Below are 24,520 nucleotides of genomic sequence, written 5' to 3' on the forward strand. Positions count from 1 at the left end.
TCTCCCCGCTCCGACTTTAGCACCCACCCCTTTATTCACTCCGCCCCAGTGGTTGTAGCATTCTGCCGGACCCCGGCTCCCCAGTCGCGCACACTCCCGTGGCTGTTAACAGTTTATTGGCAGCCCAGAGGGCAAAGGCACCGCGGGGGAGGGGGCTCGGCCTGAGGCATGCAGAGGGCCGGGAGCCCCACGGGGAAGTCGGGGGTGGGTGAGCAGGGTCTAGGGATCCTCCGTGTAATATCCCAGCCCATAAATAAATAGTATATACAGCTGAGGGGCCAGGCGGAGGGGGCAGGGCAGGGGATGTGGGGGTCCCGCCTGGGTCACAGGTCTGAGCAGCGATCCTGCTTGCTGTAATGGTCAAACTGGTTCTTCCAGTGCACCATGTAGGAGCTCCAGCGATGGAACTCGGCCTTCCACTGGCGTTCCGCCTCGTCCAGCGTGTCTGCGGCCAGAGTGCCCGGCAAGTGGGTGGGGGTAGGACATGGGGAAGAACGGGAACGGACATGCAGGGGTTGGAGAGGGGATAGCGTGAGTTCAGAGAGGACAAGGAGAATGCAGGCGACCACGTGGGGTGGTGGAAAGAGGATCAGGAGAATATGCGAAAGACAAGACCAGAGGGCGGGCGAGGGTAGAGGCGGAGCCAGAGAAGGATGGCGGTAAGGAGGAGGGAGGGGAAAAGATGACCGGAAGACAGGAGGACCGAAGGGATCAGAGGAGGAGGTCCGTGGGTTGGTGGGGAAAAGAGAAGAGACAGAAATGGTTGGCGTTTATAGCTCCACTAGGGGGTGCTATCTAGCCCCAGGGCCTCCCTCACCCCCCAACACCGAGCTCAGGCTCCAGAGAATAATTTTATAAAAAATAAAAGAAAATTGGCTTTTTCATTTCCATTTAAACAATGAAGGTGTGTGGGTCCCTGAGATGGGTCGTAGGTGTACCGCCACCCCGCCCCTCCTCCCGCCCTTCCCTGTCTAGTTTCAGTTTCTCGGTTTGGAGAGGGAGGGGGCGCTGGGTCGGAGATCCCTGAATGAGGCCCTTCCCCACGATCCGACCACTCTTTAGAGGAGGGGGTGGGGGGCCCTGAGGCCGGAGAGGGGAGAGGCCGTGGTCACAGCCGCAGGAGCGGGGAGAGGAGGAGAAAGAGGAGGAGAGGGAGGGGCAGGGGGAGGCCGGGCCTGGGCCTCGGGGCCGCCTCCCCGTGGGCGGGGCCTGAGCAGGTGCAGGGGGCCTCCGAGGCTGGGGGGAGAAGAGAGGGGTTACACCCGGCCGGCTCCCAGTCCCCTCTCTCTCCTTCTCCACGTCCCTTTACGCCCCTCCCCACCCGCTGCCCCGTTCCGCCCAGCCCCTGCCCGCAGGCCCCGGCGTACCGGTGGCGCTGAGCAGTTTGGGCAGGAAGCGATTCCAGAAAGCGCAGGCCTGGGCTCGCAGCCCTCGCCGCACCTCTAGCGGCCGCAGATTCAGGCTCACGTACTGCTGCGCTCCTGCCGTGTACGGTGGCCACTGTGGGGCTTTGGGGTCCCGGGGGTCATTGGGGTCTCTGTGGAAGGAAAGGGGAGGCTCAGCCCCTGGGGGCTGGGGAATGGAGATGGGGAGTAGGAGGTGACAGCCTGCTTCCTGACCCCTGCCCTGCCCTCTTAAGCTCCCGGGAGAGCCCATCCCCTCCCTCCCACCACCTCGTTAATCCTTTCTCTTTTCCAGTGTGCTCTGTCCTCTAGGGTCTCTCCCTTCCTCCTGCCCTCCCTCTTTCTGTTGTTCCTATTCTTGTTCTTTGGGATTTGTTTTTGGTTTTTTTGGCCGCACTCTGCATGCAATAGTTCCACACCCTCTGCTGTGGAAGCCCGAAGTCTTAACCACCTGACCATCAGGGAACTCCCCATTGTTCCTCTTCTTTACCCTCAATTATTTCTGCTCCATCTTTGTTTCTCCCATTTAAAAAATTGCTATGATTTACTGAGCCCTTTCTCTATAACCAGGCCCAGTCATAGCTCTAGGAACATCATTACTTCTGCTGACACCCAGGTAATGGGGATATTTATGGTCCCCTTCATCAGACAGCTAATAAAATCATCACCAGTCCAGCTGATCCAGTTCTACAGTCCATGCTCCTATCTGCTACGGTGACTCCTTTATCCCTCCGCTCTGTCCTTGTATCCTCAGGACCTTGCCTTCCTCCTTCCCTTCTCGGGGTCTCCTTTATCATTCTCTCACTCCCTCTTTGTCTCCTTTCCTTTGTGAACTTGCCCTCTCTCTTTGGCCCTTTGTTTCTGTGCCTGCTTATCTCCCCCTCTCTGTTTATCCCTGGCTTCTGGAGGCCCTCCTTCCCTCAGCACCGCTGACCCTGTGCGGGCGAAGTTGGCCCAGTATCTCATCAGTCGCTGGGCAAAGGTTCTCTCCTCGATGGTGTAGTTGAGCGAGGGTTCCAGGGGGAGCCCGAAGATGAACTCGATCTCGTAGCCGTGGGGCACCCCCATCCAGAGGGGCCAGGAGAGCGTGGATGCGCGGTGTTCAAAGATGTAGGCATAGACGCGAGCGCCCTGAGCGGCCAGTCGCCCAGCCAGCTGGGCCACAGGGCACACAACGTTGTGGTCGCCCACCACATCACTCAAGGCCTCCCTCAGGCGTGCTGGGTCCTCAGGGTGCAGCCAGTCTGTGTAATGCAGGACCACAGCCTCGGCAGCCAGGTCACTTGCCTGGGGGACCCCGACCCGCACCCCGGCCAGGAACTGGGCCCGGCTGATGAGAGACTCGTTGTCTTTGCTGAAGCCTGGGGCCCCATAAACCAGAAAATAGGAGCCCTCATCCTTCACCACACCCACCAGCACCTGGGGGGACAGGATGGAGGGGTCGGGGGAGGGGAAGCACAGACAGACAGGCAGACAGAAACAGATGGACAAAGAGCCAGAGAGATGAAGAGTTATAGACCCAGAACCAGGGAGGAAGAGAGTTTGAGATTGGGGAAGGGAAAGAGAGAAAGAGAAAATATACCCACATTTCCTTTCCTCTCTGTCCCTCTGACCACCCTGGGATGGAGCCCTCAGGGAAGAAGAGGGGGCCATGGGGCCCAGAAGCCCGGGCCTTTGGGAGTGGGTCTGGAGGCACCCTCATGCCTGGGTCCCCAAGGGGAGGGGCAGGTGGGAGAACAGGCCTAGACGAACCAGCTCCACCCACTAGCCACTAGTCACCTGCAGGCCATGGAAGTCTCCAGCATTGATGAGGGCCTCGGGTGTGTCACTGAGGAAGTCTCCGTCCACCACAGGCACAAAGGAGAAGCGGAAGACGCTTTCCTGAGGCAGCACGTGCCACTCATGGTCCACCAGATCCTGAGCTGGCCGTGTCCGCAGGCAGGCCACCAGCTCTGTGTCATTGCCACCAGCCCCACCCGGGGGACAGCCCACGAGGCGGGCCAGCAGTGTGGCCCTGCGGCGGGCCTCTCCTACGCCCACCGTGGCCCAGGGCCCATTGGGTGCCCCGCTCTGCAGCACAGCCCTGTGGAACAGGCCCCGGCTGGGTGGGGACAGCAGGTGCATGCCCACGGAGGCGGCACCTGCACTTTCCCCAAACAGAGTCACTGACGTTGGGTCCCCCCCGAAGGCTGCCACATTCTCCTGCACCCACTGCAGTGCCAGCCTCTGATCGAGTAGCCCCACATTGCCTGGGGCCTCCCGGCTCCCTGGCAGGGCCAAGAAACCAAAGGCGCCCACCCGGTAGTTCATGGACACCAGCACAGTCCCCTCGGCCTGGGTCAGGAAGCGGCCATCGTACACGTCCAGGGAGGAGGCCCCGCTGTAGAAGCCACCCCCATAGATCCAGACGAGCACAGGGGTGGGGGACGAAGGCCGGGGGTATGGTGTCCACACGTTGAGGTAGAGGCAGTCCTCGCTCAGCTCACGGTTGGGGTTCCACATCTCGGTGCCCTCAAAGCCGGGGTACAAGGTGTCCACATATTGGTAGCAGACGCTTTGGAAGGCCGTGGCATTCAGCACCCCTGGCCAGGGCCGCTTGGGCTCCGGTGGCAGAAAGCGACGGGGGCCCACAGGTGGCTCTGCGAAGGGGATGCCCAGAAAAGCAGAGACAGGGCCCCTGGGGGCCGTTAGGCGGAGGCCCCGCAGCCGGCCCCCACGCACCATCACCAGCAGCTCTGGGTCCTCTGGGCCCTCGGCCTCTGCCCCTCCTCCCAGGAGGAAGAGGAGGAGAAGGAGCGGGGAAGCCAGGGAGGGTGTGTGCAGGGGACACCACGGGGGCCTCATGGCTGCCAGGGCAGGCAGGCGTCTGCTGGGAGAAAGAAAGGCAGAGGGTGAAGGCTCAAGGCTGCCAGGAGGGAGGAGATGATTAGGTAACACTCTTGCCTAGGGGTTATCACTGAGCGGCAGAGGAGGTGGGGCAGTTTGGCAGAGAGGAGGAGAGTGGAGAGAGGGAGGAAGACAGGCAGAGACAAGGACATAGAAGAAGCTAGAGGGGACAGAGATCAGGCACAGGCGCGCGTGCGCGCACACACACACACACACACACACACACACACACACACACACACACACAGACAAATGCAGGGAACAGAGACAGACCTGCCCAGCAATACCCTCCCGCCAGGCAGAACCCACTGCCCTCACCTCCTTCCCCCAGTGGACCGCCTTGGGCCCAGTGGAGGCACCATAATTAGAGGCCCAGGCCACCGACAGGGGCGGGGCCCTCACTGACGGGAGGCGCCCGATGGGGGAACTTGAGGTGGCGTGAAGGCGCAGCCTCTCCCGCAGTTGGCCAGGGCCGGGCCCTGGAGGGGTATGGGTTGGGCATTCACGGTGTGGGAGTTACAGGCCCCGGGGTACCCCAAATCCTGCCTACTCCATACCCTGCCCCACCCAGCCCCGCCTCATCCACTGTCTGACACAGCGCACTGGTACCGGCGTGTGCCCGTCTACTGCGCACCCCGCTCGCCTAGCTTTAGACAACAGGCTCGCCAGCCCTGGCCCCCCAGGACTCAAGTCCTCCATCCATCCGATGCTACGGTGCACGCTGCCGCCGGCGGGGGGCAGTAGAGACCGAGAAAAGGACGGCGCTCCCCGCCCCGAGTCCAGGAGCCGGGAACTTGGGGTGGGGGTCTGGGGGCTCGCGGGCATTGCCGAGGGGTCTGAAGGGCCAGCCGGGACGCCTGTATTCTCGAAGCTCCGGAGATCCCCGGCTGCAGGGGCAGGGGCGCTATTTTGGGGCAGCAGCTGCTGCGGTTCCGGCATCTCCAGCCAAGGGATCAAAATTCCCCGGGTCGGAACTCCCCCCCTCTCCCGCCGGTCACCCCTCACCCAGCCCTCGCCGTTCTGAGCTGGGTGGTGGTGATGGAGATTAACTAGGAAACCCGAGTGGGGCTAATTATAACTCGGGGCTTCCGCTAAGCCTCCCCTGTCCCCAAAATAGAGACGGAGTCCCCGCGGGAGGGGGACGCCTGCGTCTGGGAGGGGGCTTCGGCTGGCGCTGCGCAGGGGCACTGGGATCGCGGGATCCCGGAGGACCCAGCCGCACTCCAGGAACCTGCGCAGCTCAGATTCCGCCCCCAAGCTGGGGGCATCTTCCGGGGGGCTCCGGACTTGGGAGAGAGCAGGGGCAGCAGCGGTCGGGGGTCCCCACAGGAATCCGGGAGCAGAGTCAGCGGCGGGCCCTGTGGGCTGCCGTCTCCAGCGCGGGCAACCGTAAGTATGCGGCGGCGGCGAGGGAAGAGTTAAGGATGAGTGTGGGGCGGCGGGGGGCGTCGCTGGGCAGGCTCCGGGGCGAGGGGGGCGTCCCGTTTGGGGGCCTGGGTCCCTCGGGGAGCTCACTGTACCCGGGCCGCGGAATGGACCGCTGCCCGGAGTGGTGGTGGTGGGGGTCCCGGGTGGGGCGGAAGACTCACCTGAGGCGGCCGGGCCGGGCCGGGCCGGGCCACGCCGGGAGCTGGAGGCGGCCGATGTTCCCCGGCGCAGGCTGAGCCGACTCTGACAGCCGCCGCCTCCGGCCCCCCGCACACACCCCCTCCGGGCCGCTCGGCGCCCCCGCCCGCCCCCGCCCGCCCCCGCCCCTTGTCTCCGCCCCCGCCCCTCCCCGCCTCCCCCGGCTGCCACCTCCCCTCCCTCTCCCTCCCTCCGAGCCCAGACCCAGAGACCCCGGGGCCCAGACGGACTCCAGTGACAGACGCCGACAGACGGACAGACACTCGCTGACAGACACCACCGAAAGAGCCTCAGCGGCGGAGCAGACACCCACAGGGACAGGCAGACGGACAGAAGAAGCCCGCGGAGACAGACACGTGCGGACGGCCTCCTGCAGTGACAGCGGGAGACAAACGCAGTGACCGACACTCACGGACGGACAGACGGGCACTTGGACAAGTCGGGGCTGGGGGCCGAATAAATGAGCATCCCTGGCCACGACAGCGCAGGGGTGGCGTGGGAGGACCAGCACGCGAAAACTTGGCTGACGACCCTCTGAGGGGGCCGGGTAACACTAGTGGAGGAAAGGTGACACCTGTGGGAATGAGGCTGTTAACAGGAGATCAGTACGGGATAGGAAGTGGACCCCCGAAGAGGGAGGAGACCCCTCGCGGGAGGGAGAGGTGACCCGGGGACGCCCGACAAGGAAGGCCAATGTGGTGGCACGCGGAGAGGCTGCGGGGCGAGGCAGCATTCCGCCGCCGCCGCTGCCGCAGTGGAAACTTCCGGAACCCCCGCGGGTGGGTTCGCGCCGGTTCCCTGACGGGTGACCTCGGGCTTTCGTCACGAGGGTCCGCTCGGGGCATGACATCACCAGGCCAGGCTCTCATTGGTCGCCGCGGCCGGCAGGTGGGAGCGGCCTGGCCCGGGCGCCCCTAGCCGGGTCAGAGGGGCCTGGGCAGCACAGACCACTCTCCCCCCTCCCCCCACCCAGGTCCCGCCCTACAGGGAGTCACCCATGGGGACGGTGCGGCCACAGCGGCGTCCCCGCGCCCGAGGTGAGGTGGAAAAAGGGGGCAGCGGTGTGCTCACGGGAGCGCGCCGCACGTAAGCCCCTTCCTCTCCTGGGGCCGCCAGCTCGGGAGCCCGCGGCCCGTTCACTGCGTGGGAGAACGGCCGGCGCGGGCGAGCTTCGGGGTGAGCGTGCGCGCGCGCGCGCGCGGCAGTGCGGGGCGATGCGTGGCGTGGGCGCGCGCGCGCGCGCGCGCGTACGCTCACTTGGCCGCCGAGCTCTCCTCAGCGCCCTAAGTCGCAGTCAGCGGTCGCTAGGGGCCGGGGAGGCGGGGCAGGGCGCGGGGTCTCGGGGTCTCGCGAGGACCGCGGGAATCTAGAGCCGTGCCCCGCCCGGGGCCGCTCGTTCACGGCTCTCCAAGCTGGGCGGCCCCCAGTCTGCCCGCCCATCACGCAGGAACAAACACCGGCCTTTGCTAGCGCGGGACACGGTGCTGGGTCCACGTTCGATTTGCGGGCGGCGGCCACCAGGTGGCGCGGAATGCAGCGGCTCCGGCCTCGGAAACGAGAGGCTTTTGCGGGTGGTGGGGGTGCAGCTCCCGAACCGTCTGTGCCACGCGGGCGCCTCACTTGACTTCTCTAGTCATGAGGTCCTAGGCTGGAGCACGGAGATAAAGGAGGTGAAGCACAGCTTATAGCCTGGGGTTGTGAACTAGTGATAGCTTAGAAAGTGAAAAGACAAGGGCGTGTTCTCAGAGTGGACTGCCTGCGCTTGCCCACTTGTGGGGCAGTACCTGTGGAGTAATCCATGGCCAATAAGGCCAAAGCAGGTTGTGGAGCTTTCTGAAGCCAGTCAGAACTTTATTTTTGGGGGGAGGGGGTGGAATATGGAAGGTCAGCCAGTAGGATAGGGAAGGGGAAGTTGCCTCTGAAGATGCTCGAGTTGGGGGCGGGAAGGGGTTGCAACGTTATGTCATCACTCTCTCCTCCTACCCCAGGCGTGGGGAGGGCAGGGCCAGAGCTGCGGTAGGGAGATGGAAGGAAGGGCAGGCAGGCAGGCCGGTAGGGGGGTAGGTGGGGGATCCGAGGAGGGTGTTCTGTTCTTGGAGCCCCTACTGTGCTTCCCCAGGCGCTAGGGGGAAGTTGAATGTCCAGTCAGAGGAATCTGCAAGTCTTCGTGGGGTCTGGGGCTCGCAGGCCCTGTGCCTGAGCAGCAGGTGCTGCAGAAAGAGGCCCCTGCTCTGGGAGATGTGCGAGGAGCCACCCGGCATCCTCAGCCTGCAGTCTGTCCTAGGACTGTGAGGATGGAGGAGACCATGCAGGTTGTGTCCCCATCTCAGAGAATTTTAAAATTAGCAGCGGACCACCAGAGAGAGCCAGGATAAAGGGTGCAGGTGTTGGGAGATCCACAGGGCATTGGAGCCAGCCCTGGACCGGGTTCTCACTCAGTGTTCTGCTGACTGGCAGGGAAGTTTCTGCAGGGGCCCCACTCCTCTGGGCCTCAGTGTCCCAACTTGTCAAAAGGTGGATTGGACCCAAGTGTATGTCAGAATCACAGGGCCACTTAGAGGGGCTGACCCATTGGGTATTAAGTGGAGTCCTTAAGTAGGCATTTTTAACAAGTGACCAGGGCAGATCCATGAGGAAAGGACCACGGGAGGACAAATGCTGGATGAGGTGCCCCCCCAGTGGGGCCAGACTGACTTCCTTGGGATCAACAGGCTGTGTAGGTCAGTAGGAGGTGCTGTGGGCAGTCAACGGATATAAGAACTAACAGGGAGTCCTCTGGCCACCAAGCTAGATGGACAAGGACTTGAGCCTGTTCTTTAAATTGGATAGAACTTCTGGGAACAATTCCTCTTTTTACCTTGAGCCTCTCCCCAACCTTTGTCAACATGGGGACCACACCTGTCTAGCCATGACACCTGTCCCTCCCTAGTCCAACATGGTCACCTCCCCAGTGTCCTCTGTGATCCCACTCACAGGCATAACCACCACTACAGAGATGTCCTGATCCAGTTCTTCCTTCACCATGTCTGTTTATTCAGGAATCAATCAGGCTCCTACCACCAGTGATGCCAATTCTACTTCCCTTGCACCTCTGTCTTCCACATTTGCTAACACAGGGGACCCCTACTTCCATTATAGTCCTTGCCTCACCTCTGCCAACAAAAAGGATTTTCGTGTCCTCTGTTTATCGGTTAGGATTTCGTTCAGGTATGTGAGACAGAAAACCACACTAAAATGTCTTGAATGAAATATAATGGAAATATATTTCTCTCTTTGGAGAAGGCAATGGCAACCCACTCCAGTACTCTTGCCTGGAAAATCCCATGGATGGAGGAGCCCAGTAGGCTGCAGTCCATGGGGTCGCGCAGAGTCAGACATGACTGAGCAATTTCACTTCTACTTCTCACTTTGATGCATTGGAGAAGGAAATGGCAACCCACTCCAGTGTTCTTGCCTGGAGAATCCCAGGAATGACGGAGCCTGGTGGGCTGCTGTCTCTGGGGTCGCACAGAGTCGGACACGACTGAAGTGACGTAGCAGTAGCATTTCTCTCTTAGATAAAAGGGACCCAGAAGCAGGCCATTCAGGGTTGGCGGGCTGTTCTCGATATCAGGGACCTGGTTCCTTTACAGAGAATTTTGTTACCTGTCTTCAGTATGTAACTTCCACTGCATGGTATAATATGGCTGCTGGAGCATCAGCCATCACATCTACATTCCCAGCCAGCAGGAAGGAGGAAGATCCGAAGAAAAGGGCATTGCTCTTCCCTTTAAGGACATTCCTTGGGAATTACAGACACAGCACTTCAGTTTATATCCCACTTGCCAGAACTTAATCCTAAGGTCATAACTGGCTATACAGGAAGTTCAGAGATGTAGTTTTTGTTCTAGATGACTGTGTACTCATCTAAAATTTGGCTGTCCTGATACTAAGGAAGAAGGGGGAGCAGATACCAGGGATACTGAGGTTTGCCAAACCCCACGATGGCCTCCTTCGCCTCTGTCAGTGCAAGACTGAAACACACTTCTAAAATATTTCAACTCAGGGATGATATCCCCCCACCCCATACCCCCATCCTCACCCCCTTTTTTTGGGCCATACCCCAGGACTTACGGGATATAAGATCCTAACCAGGGATTGAACCCTGAGCCCAGGGCAGTGAAAGCAGGAAGTCCTAACCACTAGACCTCTAGGGAATCCTGACCATCCCACTTCTTTCATGAACATCCCCGCCCTGCAATTTCTGTGACTTGGGACCTCTGCTAAACCTGGTTGCTTCTCCAGGGATATGTATTGGTTCTTGGGCGTTGGGCAAGGATCTGGCGGAGGCTGGGGTGCTGCTGCCACAGCTGCTGGTAGCAATGAACTGAGGGACTCGGTGACGTGCTCCCTGTCCCGGAGGAGGCTGGTGAGCGTGCTGGGGGTGGGGATGAGGGTGACAAAGGGGTTCCAGATGCTGAGCTCGCACTCAGGTCCTTCCATCACTCCCATGCTCGTGCCCAAAGCGAGGCTGTGCCGCGAGTTCAGGCCAAGGACGTCCTCTAGGTGCACGCCCCCACCTCAGGCTGGAGGGCGCCTGACGTGACCTCTGCCCCAACCTGCATTAAGCCGGGTGGTTGACCAGCAGAGTTGGGATCCTGAGCTATGCAAGAAAGAGACCTTCCTCCCCTCTCTCCCCTGCCCTGCGACCCTATCTGAAGGTTGGCCTAAAATTCATTCTTGCTCCAAGTTACATCATTTCATGATTCCTCGTTGGATTCATTCATTCATCCTGTTTGTACTTTTTCCCTCTTTTGGTAGTTTTGAGCATTTCACACTTTTAGTCAGTCTCTGGATAGTCTAATTTTATTTTCACATTTCTGTTAACTGTTTAACTTGTTTAGTTGCTAAGTTGTGTCTGACTCTTTGCCATCCTATGGACAGTGGGCCGCCAGGCTTCTCTGTCCATGGAATTTCCCAGGCAAGAATACTGGAGCGGGTTGCCATGCCCTCCTCCAGGGGATCTGCCTGACCCAGGGATCAAACCTGCATCTCCTGCGTTGGCAGGCGGATTCTTTACTGCTGAGCCACCAGGGAAGCCTGATATTTAACTAGTTTACAGTATTTCCCATGCAGTTCATCAAACATCCTTTATTCTCCTTCCTTTCCTAGCTGAGGGCAGGGTGGAGTGGGGGTTTCATATCTTGTACCCCAGATTGATTAATTATAAACATCAGTACACTTCTCGGGTACTGATTTCTATCCAGAAACATACAGGTTCCGAAAGAAGTGAAATGTGTAATTTAATTCACAGTGAATGCATTTAGCCCCAGGTTATCATTTATCTGCTCTGTGTCAGAATCCTGAAGGAACTCAGGATCTAGGAGTGTGACTCAGCACCCATCTGATGGATCCTGGAGCACTGACCTGTTGCCTTCTCAGGTCCTAGTTTCAAACAGGCTCCAGCCAACCCTGATGATGGCTTTGGTTTAAATGTTAGCAACACATCTTGGCTGACTCCTTGGGAACAGCTGGTGAGGTTGAATGAGGTACCATCTATGTCTGACACCCAGGGAGCTCCTGTAAGTGTTCCCAGCTGCTCCTGGCTGCCCTGCAGGTATCAGCAAACGTTCCTTGAATGAACCTGGCTGTGGTCCATGGACACTGAGCATTGGACCCAGGAGTGCTGCAGAGGACAGCAGGGCCTGTCGGGCTGACTGAAGAGTTAGCCGCATGGCCAGTGGTCCTTTGGACAGCTGGAGTCCCAAGTTGAACATCCACAACATTGGGGACACCCGAGTGGGATTGGTGAGTAGCCCAAACTCAGCATTACTTCCACATCAGCATTTACTGGGGACTTGTTTGCTACCCACTGGCCTGACTGCTTGGCAAAGCATCATCGTATTTAATTCTTGCTCACAACATCCCAAAGGGATACACCCTGTAATCCTTACAAGATAACAGACAGGAAACTGAAATTGACACATAGAGAGGTTAAGCGTTTGCTTTCTTTCATCAACTGGTAAGAGGAGGCCCTGGGTTTTGGATGGGAACTCTGGCCTGTGATGGAGTTGGCATGCTTTGGAGCCAGTCTCCTCTTCTGTGACTTACCATATGACCCATCGATCCCTCTCCTGGGTGTTGGCACTAGAAAAGTGAAATTTTCTGTTCTCATAGAAGTGCCACACATTGGAAACGATCCAAATGTTCATCTAGCAGTGAATGAATAAATAAACTGTGGTATAGCCATGCCACAGAATAAGTCTGCAATAAAATGAAAGAACTATTGTGCTCAGTCAGTCATATCTGACTCTTTGCGACCCCAGAGACGGTAGCCTGCCAGGCTCCTCTGTCCATGGGATTTCCCAGGCAAGAATATTGGAGTTGCCATTTCCTACTCCAGGGGATCTTCCCAACCCAGGGATCGAACCCATGTCTCTTGCATCTCCTGCATTGGCAGGTGTATTCCTTACCACTAGTGCCACCTGGGAAGCCTGGATTGATATACCAATAACTTGGATGACTCTCAAATGCATTATGCTGAGTGAAAGAAGCCAATCTCAAGTGCTTCATTTATATGACTTCTCACAAAGACAAAGCTGCAGGAATAGCGGACAGATTAGTAGTTTTCAGAAGCTAGGGGCGGGAAGAGGTTGTGACACAAAGAGTGCTGGAGGGAGGTCTTTGTTTTGTTTTTTCGCCATGTGCCATGTGGCATCCTAGTCCCCCATCAGGGATTGAACCTGCAGCCCCTCTCACTGTAATTTTAATGTAAGTGTTGTAACCAGGATACTCATTGGTTCTTAGATTCTTCCTCTTTTCCTTTGTATTGCAACTGTGTCTGTGAATCCACAGACTGGATCTTTGCTGTTTTCAAAACATTGTGCTCTAACTGCTAGCACACAGACTGTCAAAACTCTTAGCCTTGGATGCCCTGGCAGATATTCCAAAGGAAAAAAGATTTATAGAAAGGAAGTAAGGAATAAAAGGATTATAATAAACGAGAATAATATTATGACCTTCACTTTCTCATCTGCATTTGCCTAGGAAACTTTTGGCCATCAAAAGTTTCTGAATTGAGAAAAGAATTTAAAAACAGCGAGCATATGTATATACGTAACTGAATCACTTTGCCGTACACTTGAAACTAACACAACATTGTAAATCAACTGTACTCCAATAAAATTAAAATATTCAAAAAAGTTTCTGAATCACTTTGAGATGTATCTTTTATATACAGCAGAGTTGGGTTTTTCTTTGCGTGCCAATGTTAAAGTCTTTCCGAAATATAGGTGAACTTAATTCATCTTCTTTTATTTATATGACAGCTTTTTGTTTCTTACATTTTCTCCTCTATTTTTTATACCTTAAAACACTTTCATTGTTTGGACTCTGCTTTATATTGTATATGTTTCTTCTGATAATTTGGAATATTAAGTTATTTAACAATGGTTAGTGTTATAGAATATGTAACTTATAGCTGTAATTCTGTTTCTTTAGGAATTAATTCCTTACTATGAGCAATAATGAGATCAATATCTTGATACTTTTCTTCTTCTGCCTTCCCGCCCTTCCTTTGTTTCTATTTATTATCTTTTTATCCTATAATTTTTTAGTTTTTTTAGTATAGTGGTTTTACAGTGTTGTGTTAGATTCTGGTGTACAGCAAAGTGATTCAGTTATATATATATATACACATATTTTCACATTCTTTTTCATTATATGCTATTACAAGATACTGAATATAGTTCCCTGTGCCTTACAGTGGACCTTATTGTTTATCTTCTTACCTGTTTTAACATTTTCCTTTGAACTGTTAAGTAGGTTTATAAGTTTAGTACTTGTTAATTAGTTTTAAATGACATGTATCCAGGAAATGTTCGTGGTGACAGAATACACACCTGCTGAGCTTTGGATATAGGTGCCAAATTTCAGCTAAAGGCCAGGGAAAGTTAGCAGGCATGGTTGGTGCAGCCATGGGATATGAGAGGTGATGGTTTCCCTGACCCGGCAGGAGGCAGAGAAAATGTACAGCACCAGACACTCTAGCCTCTGACAAGCCTGCGGGAGGTTCAAGGTCCTCACTCCCTTAGAGGTTGGATTATTCTATCTGGCAGGGAGGCTTGCTCAATGACAGGGACCTTCCTGGGCATATGGGACTCTGGAAATCTATAGAGGAGGTGCAACAAATTCATAGGAAGTTGGGAATGAGGCAGGCGGTTTATGTGCCCCCACCCTTTTAAAATTATTTATTTGTCTGTACCAGGTATTAGTTGCAATATGCCTGATCTTCAGTTGCAGCATGTGGGGGTCCAGTCCCCTGACCAGGGAGTGAACCCAGGCCCCCTGCATTGGGAATATGGAGTCTTAACCACTGGACCACCTGGGACATCCATTATTTATTTGGCTGCACTGGGTCTTAGTTGTGCATTGCCCCTGTCTTCAAAGGCCCTGATTGGGCCACCTTCACTGCAGGAATGAGAGCTAAGATGCTCCCATCCGCCCTCACTACCTGGTGTGGGAAGAGTTAGCCATGCTGAGCCCAGTTGTGACTCATGATATTTATGATGTTGGGCAACCCATTGCTGATCTGGGGGAAACTGACAAATCCCAGGAATGGGTGCAGGCTGTGGGAAAGACCAGAGACGGAGAAGGGGCTCAGAAAGCCAAAGGGGCTATCCTAATGGGCTCTAAAGGGTCAGGAGAAAATGACCTGGAAGCACATGTGGTTTGACCTCATGGCTGCGGGGACCCACCTGAACAGCTGGACCAAAACACATTGTTGAGTGGGTCAACCTGTGGAAAGTCTTAAAACTCAAACAACAGGAACTTCCCTGATGGTCCAGTGGCTAAGACTCCATGTTCCCAGTGCAAAAGGTCTGGGTTCAGGAAACTAGATCCCACATGCCACAACTAAAGATCTGTGTGCCCCAACTGAGACCTGGCACAGCTAAATAAAAAACAAAACCTGAACAACAGATCAGACCTGCGCCCTCTGCCCCCAGCATCCCTGAGGCCCCACCTACTCCAGCAGAGCCTTCAGGGGTACAGTCTTGTTCTTTTCTCCTAATACAAAGAACATGGTAGCTCAGCCGGTAAAGAATCCGCCTGCAATGCAGGAGACCCTGGTTCCATTCCTGGGTCGGGAAGATCCCCTGGAGAAGGGATAGGCTACCCACTCCAGTATTCTTGGGCTTCCCTGGTGGCTCAGACGGTAAAGAATCCCCCTGCAATGCAGGAGACCTGGGTTCGATCCCAGGGTTGGGAAGATCACCTGGAGGAGAGCGTAGCAACCCACTCCAGTATTCTTGCCTGGAGAATCCCCATGGACAGAGGAGCCTGGTGGGCTGCAGCCCATGGGGTCTCAAACAGTCAGACACGACTGAGCGACACAACACACAATACAAATAACATATCCTTTGGCATCCTGCAAGGTCAGACTCTGCCACCTCCATCAGTGAATTCTGCCTCTAGGTTTATCAAACCAGAGCTGAAGGAAAATAGCAACTGGGAGCTGGTAGGCTCGTCCCTCCTTGTGCTGCCAGGTAAAGAAAGGTACATATGGAACTGGGGATCAGAGCAGAGAACCACTTTTGAGAAGGCAAAATACCAGTGAAATAGCTCAGGGTATCTCTCCAGCAGGGCTGCCGTCTGTATTAGATGGGTCTGTGTCTCTGGAAGGTATGGCTCAGACACTGTGGCACAGACAGCAGAAGGGGAGGAGTCCCCTAGGATTTTGGTCCCAGCTCTGGAAGGGGACAGAAACCCCATACACTCCCACAGAGTCACAGCTCCTAGAAGCGTACACGTGCTTCTCCAGGTGGAGCTCTCAGAAGGGAGCAAACCACAGCCGCCAACGGGCTGACCTCATAGTGGTCTGGCTGGTGACGGCTCATGAACCCTGGTTGTTAGCTCTTTGAGCTGGGCTGTTCTAAAGAGATTAACCCTATGGTTTGGACAATGGGAAGCCAAGAGGCGGATGATTCATGAGTGGGCACTTGTTGGGGTCAGGGTGTGTGGTGGGAAAGTGAAACGGAGCAGGACTCTACGGTCCTTGCCATGTCTTCTGCCTGCCTTTTGCCGGTGGAAAACTTTAGTCAAAAAATAAGTTTAATCAGAGAAGTGAAAAATGCTGAAACAAAGGAAAACAGTCTAAGGAGACTAAATAATAATAATGTAGTCACTAAGCATAGTCAAGGACCCTTAGTTCTTTCTCAAGGGCTATAGGTAATATTCTGAGCCATATCCTGTGAGCTGTCGTAGATACCAAAATACGAGGTGGAAAAGTTAACTACACGATGACAAGACTGTACCCAGGACTTGAGCTGCCACAGTTCTGAGAATTGACTGCAAAGAAATTTGAACAGGTACACCTTGGAACTAAAGATTAACCGTACCTAAAACAACCAAGGTGATGCTAGTCAGACCACTGATGACCGATTTGAAAGTGACTATTAGAGATGACTGTGCTGTTTTTGCATGGACCCCTCCCGCCACTTGCCCCCCCCCCATCTATAAAAGCTCTCACTCCCTGCTTGTCGGGGGTGGGGAGAGTCAGCCTTTGGGCAGATGTCCATCACCCCCCCCCCACTAGTTGCCGGCATCTGAAATAAAGCAAACTTTCCTTTTCATCAACCTGGCTTGTTTACTGGCTTTTGAGTGGCGAGCAGCCAACCCCCCACGCATACATTTCAGTAACAAAAGGACATTTGGGTTTGCCTGCAAGGGTCTGAGGCCATCTTTTTTTTCTCCACATCCCAGCTCATAGGGCACTGGTTGATCAATTCCTCACCAGCTGGAACCCTAGTGGATGGCCCCAGACTCTTGGTTGCCTTGGGTGTTGTTTAGAACTCACAGGACACGCTGTTACTGCACTAACCAAGTCACTGTATCTCAAGAGTAACCCAACATCCTTGACAGTATGCAATCCCACCTGGGCACTGCAGTGGTCACTCTTTCAGTCTCTCCTTGCCCCGCATGTATGGCGTTTAGTTTTTAAACCAAAAAGGAAACCAGTCCATTTCATCTGGGGAGAAGGAAATAGCAACCCACTCCAGTACTCTTGCCTAGAGAATCCTGTGGACAGAGGAGCCTGGAGGGCTGCGGTCTATGGGGTCGCACAGAGTTGGACATGAATGAAGCAACTTAGCATGCATGCATGCATTGGAGAAGGAAATGGCAACCCCCTCCAATATTCTTGCCTGGAGAATCCCAGAGACAGAGGAGCCTGTTGGGCTGCCGTCTATGGGGTTGCACAGAGTTGGACATGACTGAAGCGACTTAGCAGCAGCAGCAGCCATTTTATCTGTGTTATCAAATTTGTGGGCATAGAGTTATTCTTAGTATTCCTTTATTATCTTTTTAATGTCCAGGGGATCTGTAGTGATGTCCCCTCTTTCATTTCTGATATTAGTAATTTGTGCCCTTTCTCTTTTTCTCTTAAAACTATTTTTATTTATTTATTTGGCTGTGCTGGGTGTTAGTTGTGGCATATAGGATCTAGTTTCCCGACCAGGGATTGAACCTGGGCCCCCTGTATTGGGAGTGTGAAGTCTTAGTCACTGGACCACCAGGGAAGTCCCTCTCTTTTTCTTAGTTAGCCTGGCTAGAGGCTTATTGACTTTTTGATCTTTTCAAAGAACCAGCTTTTGCTTAGTTGATTTTTTTCTCCTGATTTCCTGTGTTCAGTTACATTGACTTCTGCTCTAATTCTTATTCTTTTCTTCAGCTTGCTTTGGATTTAACTTGCTCTTCTTTTTCTGAACTCTTAAGGTGGAAACTTAGATGATTAAGTTTAGATCTTCTTTTCTAATACATGCATTCAATGCTATACATTTCCTTCTAAAGCACTACTTTCACTGTGTCCCACAAATTTTGATAAATCATATTTCCATTTTCATTTAGTTCAAAATATTTTTAAATTTCTCCTGAGATTTCTTCTTTGACTCGTGTTATTTAGAAGTGGGTTGTTTAATCTCCATGTAGTATGATGTTTTTCTAGTTATCTTTCTATTAGTGATTTCCAGTTTAATTCCACTGTGGTCTGAGAGCAGACATTGTATGATTTCTATTTTAAATATGTTCAGGTGTGTTTTATGGCTGAGAATGTGGTCTATCTTGGTGAATGAATGTTCCATGTAAACTTGAGGAATAGCAGTTTGTTTTTAACAGTCCAATCAACAATGTTTTATTTTAAACCCATTAAATGAAATTTCCTGTAGTTTAAAGTGTAAGAATGGTACTGGACCTGGTAATATTTTTTAAAATATGGGATTCATTCACGTCATAAAAGTGGAATGAATTGTAAAAGCACTACCCAGAGATGAAAAGTGTGACCCAAAAGCTACCTATAACAGTTACTGAGTAATCCATCGTTGTGTACCACAAGCCAAGTTTCTAGATATCTATGTGTTTAGTATATATTTTATCTTAAATTTTACTTTTGAATAAAATGCACACTTGAACCAGTTCACCAAGGCTAGATGCTATAGCTACTTCAGACTGCAGTTAGAGAATAGAACTATTAGAATAAAAACTTCTGATAGTTTTTTTTTTTTTTTTTAAGGTTTTCCTGGTGGCTCAGTGGTAAAGAATCTGCCTGCTAGTGCAGGAGATGGGGTTTGATTGCTGGGTGGGGGAGATTCTTTGAAGAAAGAAATGGCAACCCACTCCAGTATTCTTGCCTGGGAAACCCCATGGACAGAGGAGCCTGGTGGGCTACAGCCCATGGGGTCTCAAAAGAGTCAGACATGACTTAGTGACTAAACAACAAAAAGGATAGTTTTTAAGATCACCGACATGGAAAAAACAGTTTTAACTTCTGAAACATTCCTAAGACTTGGAAGCAAAAGGGTTTCTTAATGTGGTTTGAGTTGGAAGTTGGTCTAGATATCAGAATTGAAAAAAAACAAACCCCAAACTCAGCAAGAACTGAGGTTCATCAAAGCCATAAGATGACTTGTGCATTAATTTTTTAAACAAACAAACAAAAAACCAAATCCCAAGAGCAAATTCCATGGAGTGTATAGTCCATGGGGTCACAAAGAGTTGGACATGACTGAGTAACTTTCACTATTAAGAGCAAATTTGTATTTATAAAATGTGTAGTTTTACAAAAGCAATGTTTCCAACCAGAATACAAAGGCAAACAAACAAAAAACCCCAAGAGCTTCGAAGCAACAAGACTGTAACTAATAGGAAGTAAAAACTGAGTGACAGATTATGGTCTGGGATACTCAACACACACAGGTCTTTCAGTTTCATCAGTTTTGGTCCAAAGCTTCAGTTACATTTTAGTTGAGTGTTTACTGTTCAGTATTCTGTTGGCATTATAGTGAAAGTCGCTCAGTCGTGTCCGACTCTTTGCAAACCCATGGACTATACAGTCCATGGAATTCTCCAGGCCAGAATGGAGTGGGTAGCCATTCTTTTCTCCAGGGGATTTTCCCAACCCAGGGATCGAACCATGGTCTGCATTGCAGGTGGATTCTTTACCAGCTGAGCTACCAGGGAAGCCCATTGGCATTATAAGTAGTAGGGCAATAGTGCCCTCCATATTTATAGTTGTTGCTGGACTGACTGTATCAGGTAGGCTAGTGTTAACAGAACTTTCTAATACACCAGACTTTAGGAAGGTGACTAAGAGAAGAAATAAATGCTGGGGAAAGGTGAGATTAAATTTCCTTGAGTTGAAATTGTTTTGGGGAGCCTGCAGAAGTCCTCAGGCTGACTTGGTCTTCCTTATACACAGTCCTCAGAAGTCAGCTGTCATGTTAGAAATACGTGCACAAGCTTCCTGTGAGGTTTTTTAAAAAACTCATAAATCGATAAATGGTGGCATGCATTCCTCTAACTTACTGGGAGCATTCCTCCTAAGAGGATAAATCTCATACTGGAATTAATTAGGGTATTAGTCCTCACTAGAATGAAAATGATGGCAATAATGTTGTCATATTGCAAACAGAAACTGGCAAACTCTTGTTCTCTTACTCCCTCCCCGTCCCCCCACCCCCCACTTTCTTTTTCTCAGGCTAGAGTGTTTGCGTTGAATCATAAAGCTTATATAATGGATTTATAGGAACTACATTAAAGCGGTGGTGATAAAATAAAACTGCCAACACGAAAGTTAAGAACAGAACTGGCTGCCACTGGAAATGCCACTTTATGATCTTGGGTACATGACTAGGGTGAGCTAGGTACTCCTTTCTTAGGAATCACTGTGCATACATAAAACAAGGAAGAAGAGAGAAGCGGGGTGAGGAGAGAAGGGGGATATTGATTAATGGGGAAAATTTCACAAGGAACAAACTTCACACGGAAACAGAAGTTTAAAAAAATATACTGAAAAGCATTTTACCTGTGACGTTCCTATATCATAAACGTACTACAGATACATAGACAGCCAACAGGTACAAGAAAATGTGCTCAGCATCATTGATCACCAGGGATATGCAAATCAAAATTACAGTGATATATCACTTTAACACCCATTAGAATGGCTGTTATCAAAAGACAAGCGATAACAAGTGTTGGAGAGGATGTGGAAAAGAGGGAGCCCCTGTGCACTGTTGGTGGGAATGTAAATTGGTGCAACCGCTATGGAAAAGAGTAGGGAGGATCCTTGGAAACATCAAAAGTAGAATTACCATATGATCTAGCATTCCCATTTCTGAGTAGTCATTCAAGGAAGATAACCCACTAATTTGAAAATATACCTGCACCTTCATATTCACTGCAGTATTATTTACAATAGCCAAGACAGAGAAATGTCCATTCATGGATGAATGGAAAAGGAAATGTGTATATATATATATTGTTCTAATATCACAATCTGATATTATTTAGCCATAAAAAGAAGAAAATCCTGACACTTGCAACAATGTGGATGGACCTTGAGGGCATTATGCTAAGTGAAATAACTCAGGCAGAAAATGACAAGTACTGCATGATCTCACTTAGATGTGGAATCTAAAACCAAAACACAACTCACTGATACAGAGAACAGGTTGGTGGAGTCTTCTGTAGTACCATATACATTTTAGAACATTTGGTTCTATTTCTATGAAAAATATTGTTGGGGTTTTGGTAGGGATTACACTGAATCTGTAGATTGCTTTAGGTAGTATGAACATTTTAACAGTGTGGATTCTTCTAATCCATAAGTACAGAATACCTTTAAAAAATGAATATGCGTATGGCACACTGGGGTCAACTGAAGGGAACTTGGGGATGGCTGTATGGGGCATGAGCACAGAATATCTTTCCGTTTCTCTGTGTCTTCTTCGATTTCTGTCAGCAATGTTTTACAGTTTTCCTTGTGCAGGTCTTTCACTTAGTTAAATTTATTCCTAGGTATTTTACTCTTTTGTTATGATTATAAATGAGATTGTTTCCTTAATTTTTCAGTTAGTTTGTTGTTTGTTTCCTTAATTTTTCAGTTAGTTTGTTGTTAGAATATAGAAATGCAACGTGTTTTTGTATATTGGTTTCATTCCCTGCACTTAACTGTATTCATTTATTTTTTCAAATAGTTTTTTGGTGGAGTCTTTAGGGTTTTCTATACATAAAATCATGTCACTTGCAAGTAGTGAAAGTTTTATTTCTTCTCTTCCAATATGGAGTCTTTTCTTTTTCTTGCCTAACTGCTTTGCCTAGGATTTCCAATACTATGTTGAATAAGAGGAGCAAGAGTGGGCATCTTTGTTTTGTTCCTGATCTTAAAGAGGTAGCTTTCAGTTTTTCACCATTGAGTATGATGTTTGCTGTGGATGTGTCATTAGAAGGCCTTTATTATGCTGAGGTATGTTACTTTCATACCCATTTTATTGAGAGGTTTTTAAACAATCTTAAGTTGTTGAATTTTGTCAAGTGCTTTTTCTGCATCTGATATGATCATATGATTTTCATCTTTCACTTTGTTAATGTGGTGTATCATGTTGATTGTTTTGCAGATATGGCCTCATTCTTGCATCCCTGGAATAAATCCCACTTGATCATGGTATATAATCCATTTTTTTTTGTTTTTGACGATATTTCACTCACAGACACTTGAGTTCGGGTAAGCAAGCACCTTTATTTTTATCCCCTCTTGACAGATGCTAAAATTGAGGGATAGAGGGGTCAAGCCAATTTCCAAAGGTCAGACTAATAAATGGGGGAGGTGTGAGTCAGAGAGCACTCTGCCTCTGTGTCCACAAGGCAGCAAGAAAGAAGATGGAGTCTAAAATCAGAGCTCCCCAGACTTTGGTCCAGTTACTTAACAATTTTAACCTGCTAATTGCCTTCCTCACTTATCAAATGTGGATAACATTTATCCGGAAGTCTTTTTTTTTTTTTTATAAATTTATTTATTTTAGTTGGGGGCTAATTACTTTACAATATTGTACTAGTTTTTGCCATACATTGACATGAATCAGCCATGGGTTTACATGTGTTCCCCTTCCTGGACCCCCCACCCACCTCCCTCCCCATCCCATCCCTCTGGGTCATCCCATTGCCCCGGCCCTGAGCCCTTGTCTCATGCATCGAACAAGGAATGTGTTCTGTTTCACATATGATAATATACATGTTTCAATGCTATTCTCCCAGAACGTCCCACCCTCACCTTCTCCCTCAGAGTCCATAAAATTGTTCTATGCATCTGTGTCTCTTATTCTGTCTCGCATATAGGGTTATCGTTACCATCTTTCAAATTCCATATATATGCATTAGTATACTGTATTGTTGTTTTTCTTTCTGGCTTACTTCACTCTGTATAATGGGCTCCAGTTTCATCCATCTCAGTAGAACCGATTCAAATGTATTTTTTTAATGGCTGAGTAATATTCCATTGTGTATATGTACCACAGCTTTGGTTTGCTAATGTTTTGTTTCTTGTTGAACAATAAATATTTGAATCTAATAGTGTGGCAACTCTGGAAATCAGATTCTCCTCCTTCCCTAGGGTCTGCTGTTTTCTTTTATTATTTTCGTTTTATTATTTTGTTATTATTTTTTGATTATTGTGCTCTGTCTCTGTGCCAAGGATCTCAGCATAATATATAAATTAAAATCTTGTCAAGTCTTTTTAATACTTCCCCTGGGCATGCATGGCCACTTTCAAATCTTCCCCATATATGCAGTTGTTTTGAACGTCCTAGTCTTTAATATCTGACTCTCAAAAGGAGAAAAGACAAAAAATGAAGGGGGGAGGGCTGTTGGCCCTTTGAATCACCCAGAAGTCGTTTCAGGTGGAGAGGGAGGGGCTTGTAAGAATGCAGGAGAAGTGCAACAACTATGGCCATCTACCTCTTTTCCTGAACTTATGTGATCAGCAGCAATCAGTGGATCAGAGCACAGATCCTTGACATTTGGAGTACATGGTCCTTTTTGCCTACCCTAGCTCCCACAAGCTGTGTGTGAGCAACGCCAGGAACACAGGCATAGCTGCCTGCCATGTGGCTGGAGGTGTTGAATGGGTACCTGCTACTGTGCTAAGAACTAAAATTGACCAAAATTTGCAATTTACCATCCAGGTCTTCCCCTGCAAGTTTCAAGCCTTCAACAGACTCTAAAATTCCAAAATAGTTAGATCAGACAGATTCTGCTAATGCAGTTGTTGTCTAGCTGGGAAGATGAAGCCCTGGTGTGTCCTAGCCCACAGCCTTCCCAGAAAGTTCCTCTAAAGTATTTTTTAATTACCTTTAAAAACATAATATATTTTCCAAGTTGTCAAAGATAAACAAAGCCAGACATTAAAGTGGTAAGGACAGATCTTAATCAGTAATATACTATTTCAATAGGAAAGAGTCTAGCATAAACTGAATTCCACTAGATTTGCACAGAAGTGATACTTTAAAGGGTTTCCCAGGTGACGCTAGTGGTAAAGAACCCGCCTGCCAATGCAGGAGACATATGAGACATGGGTTCGAACCCTGGATCAGGAAGATCCCCTGGAGGAGGGCATAGCAACTCATTTCAGTATTCTTGCCTGGAGAATCTCATGCACAGGTGAGCTTGGTGGGCTACAGTCCATAGGGTCACAAAGAGTTGGATGTGACTGAAGTGACTTAGCACGTGTGCGTGATGTTTTAAAGGGAGAGTGAAGGTGTAGGCAAGAGAGCAAGCAAGGGCTCAGCAGTGTTGGGAAAGTGAAAAATTCCCCAAAGGGGTGAGTAGTCCATGTGAAACTCATCTTGATTTGCTACCTGGCTTCCCAGGTGGCTCAGCGGTAAAGACTCCACCTGCCAAAGCAGGAGACACAAGAGAATGGGGTTCGATCTCTGAGTCGGGAAGATCCCCTGAAGTAGGAAATGGCAACCCACTCCAGTATTCTTGCCTTGGAGAATCCCATGGACAGAGGAGCCTGGCAGGTTACAGTTCATAGGGTCTCACAGAGTCGGACATGACGGAAGCGACTGAGCACGTGTGCATGAGCAATGCATTCTTCTTCGTTCTTATAAATTTAGGCTCCTATCCTTCACAAAGGCCAGGTGACAGGAGCACTATCCTCAGCTGTTGGCTAGAACAATTAGTAAGTTCTTCTGACAGCCTTGAGTTTTCTTAGATCAGCACATTTAAGGAAGGCTGGGGTCATCCTAGGGACCTTGAGTGGTTAGAAACTATGTTAGTGTCTGTACAAGCCTTTA

The 24,520-nt window shown here is 50.5% G+C and overlaps 2 protein-coding genes across 16 annotated transcripts in view; one reads left to right on the forward strand and one right to left on the reverse strand.

Annotated features, from left to right (window-relative positions):
- Nucleotides 1-99: 99 nt before the first annotated feature.
- On the reverse strand, nt 100-5,962 carry ACHE (acetylcholinesterase (Yt blood group)). Of its 15 annotated transcripts, none has more exons than XM_081556208.1 (6): nt 5,879-5,962; nt 4,608-4,768; nt 3,183-4,269; nt 2,338-2,558; nt 1,368-1,537; nt 100-445 (listed from the first exon to the last, which is right to left on the reverse strand). In XM_081556208.1, exons 2-6 carry the CDS (start codon nt 4,649-4,651, stop codon nt 324-326), a joined length of 1,644 nt encoding a protein of 547 aa, XP_081412334.1. In that variant the 5' UTR covers nt 4,652-4,768; nt 5,879-5,962; the 3' UTR covers nt 100-323. The 15 variants fall into 15 exon arrangements, with proteins under 15 accessions (XP_081412334.1, XP_081412326.1, XP_081412324.1 ...); XM_081556200.1 differs by having other exon boundaries at nt 2,338-2,822; XM_081556198.1 differs by having other exon boundaries at nt 100-1,236; nt 2,338-2,822.
- LOC145532006 (mucin-3A-like) overlaps nt 5,414-24,520 on the forward strand; it is an 86,627-nt gene continuing 67,520 nt past the window's right edge. Inside the window, exon 1 of the mRNA XM_081556213.1 lies at nt 5,414-5,678. The gene's annotated coding sequence lies outside the window, so the exon portion shown is untranslated. The remainder of the gene's footprint in view (nt 5,679-24,520) is intronic.

Source organism: Giraffa tippelskirchi, chromosome 13, assembly GCF_054371585.1.
Source record: "Giraffa tippelskirchi isolate mGirTip1 chromosome 13, T2T-mGirTip1v1.2.pri, whole genome shotgun sequence".
NCBI lineage: Eukaryota > Metazoa > Chordata > Mammalia > Artiodactyla > Giraffidae > Giraffa > Giraffa tippelskirchi.

Bases quoted from the DNA above. Each gene is read 5' to 3' on its own strand.
- ACHE (XM_081556197.1), bottom strand. From the start codon at position 4,651: ATGGTGCCTCCACTGGGCCCAAGGCGGTCCACTGGGGGAAGGAG. The intron at 4,273-4,607 runs GTGAGGGCAGTG...TCTTTCTCCCAG, and splicing joins CGGTCCACTGGGGGAAGGAG to CAGACGCCTGCCTGCCCTGG. The intron at 1,237-1,367 runs GTACGCCGGGGC...TTCTCCCCCCAG, and splicing joins CAAACTGCTCAGCGCCACCG to CCTCGGAGGCCCCCTGCACC.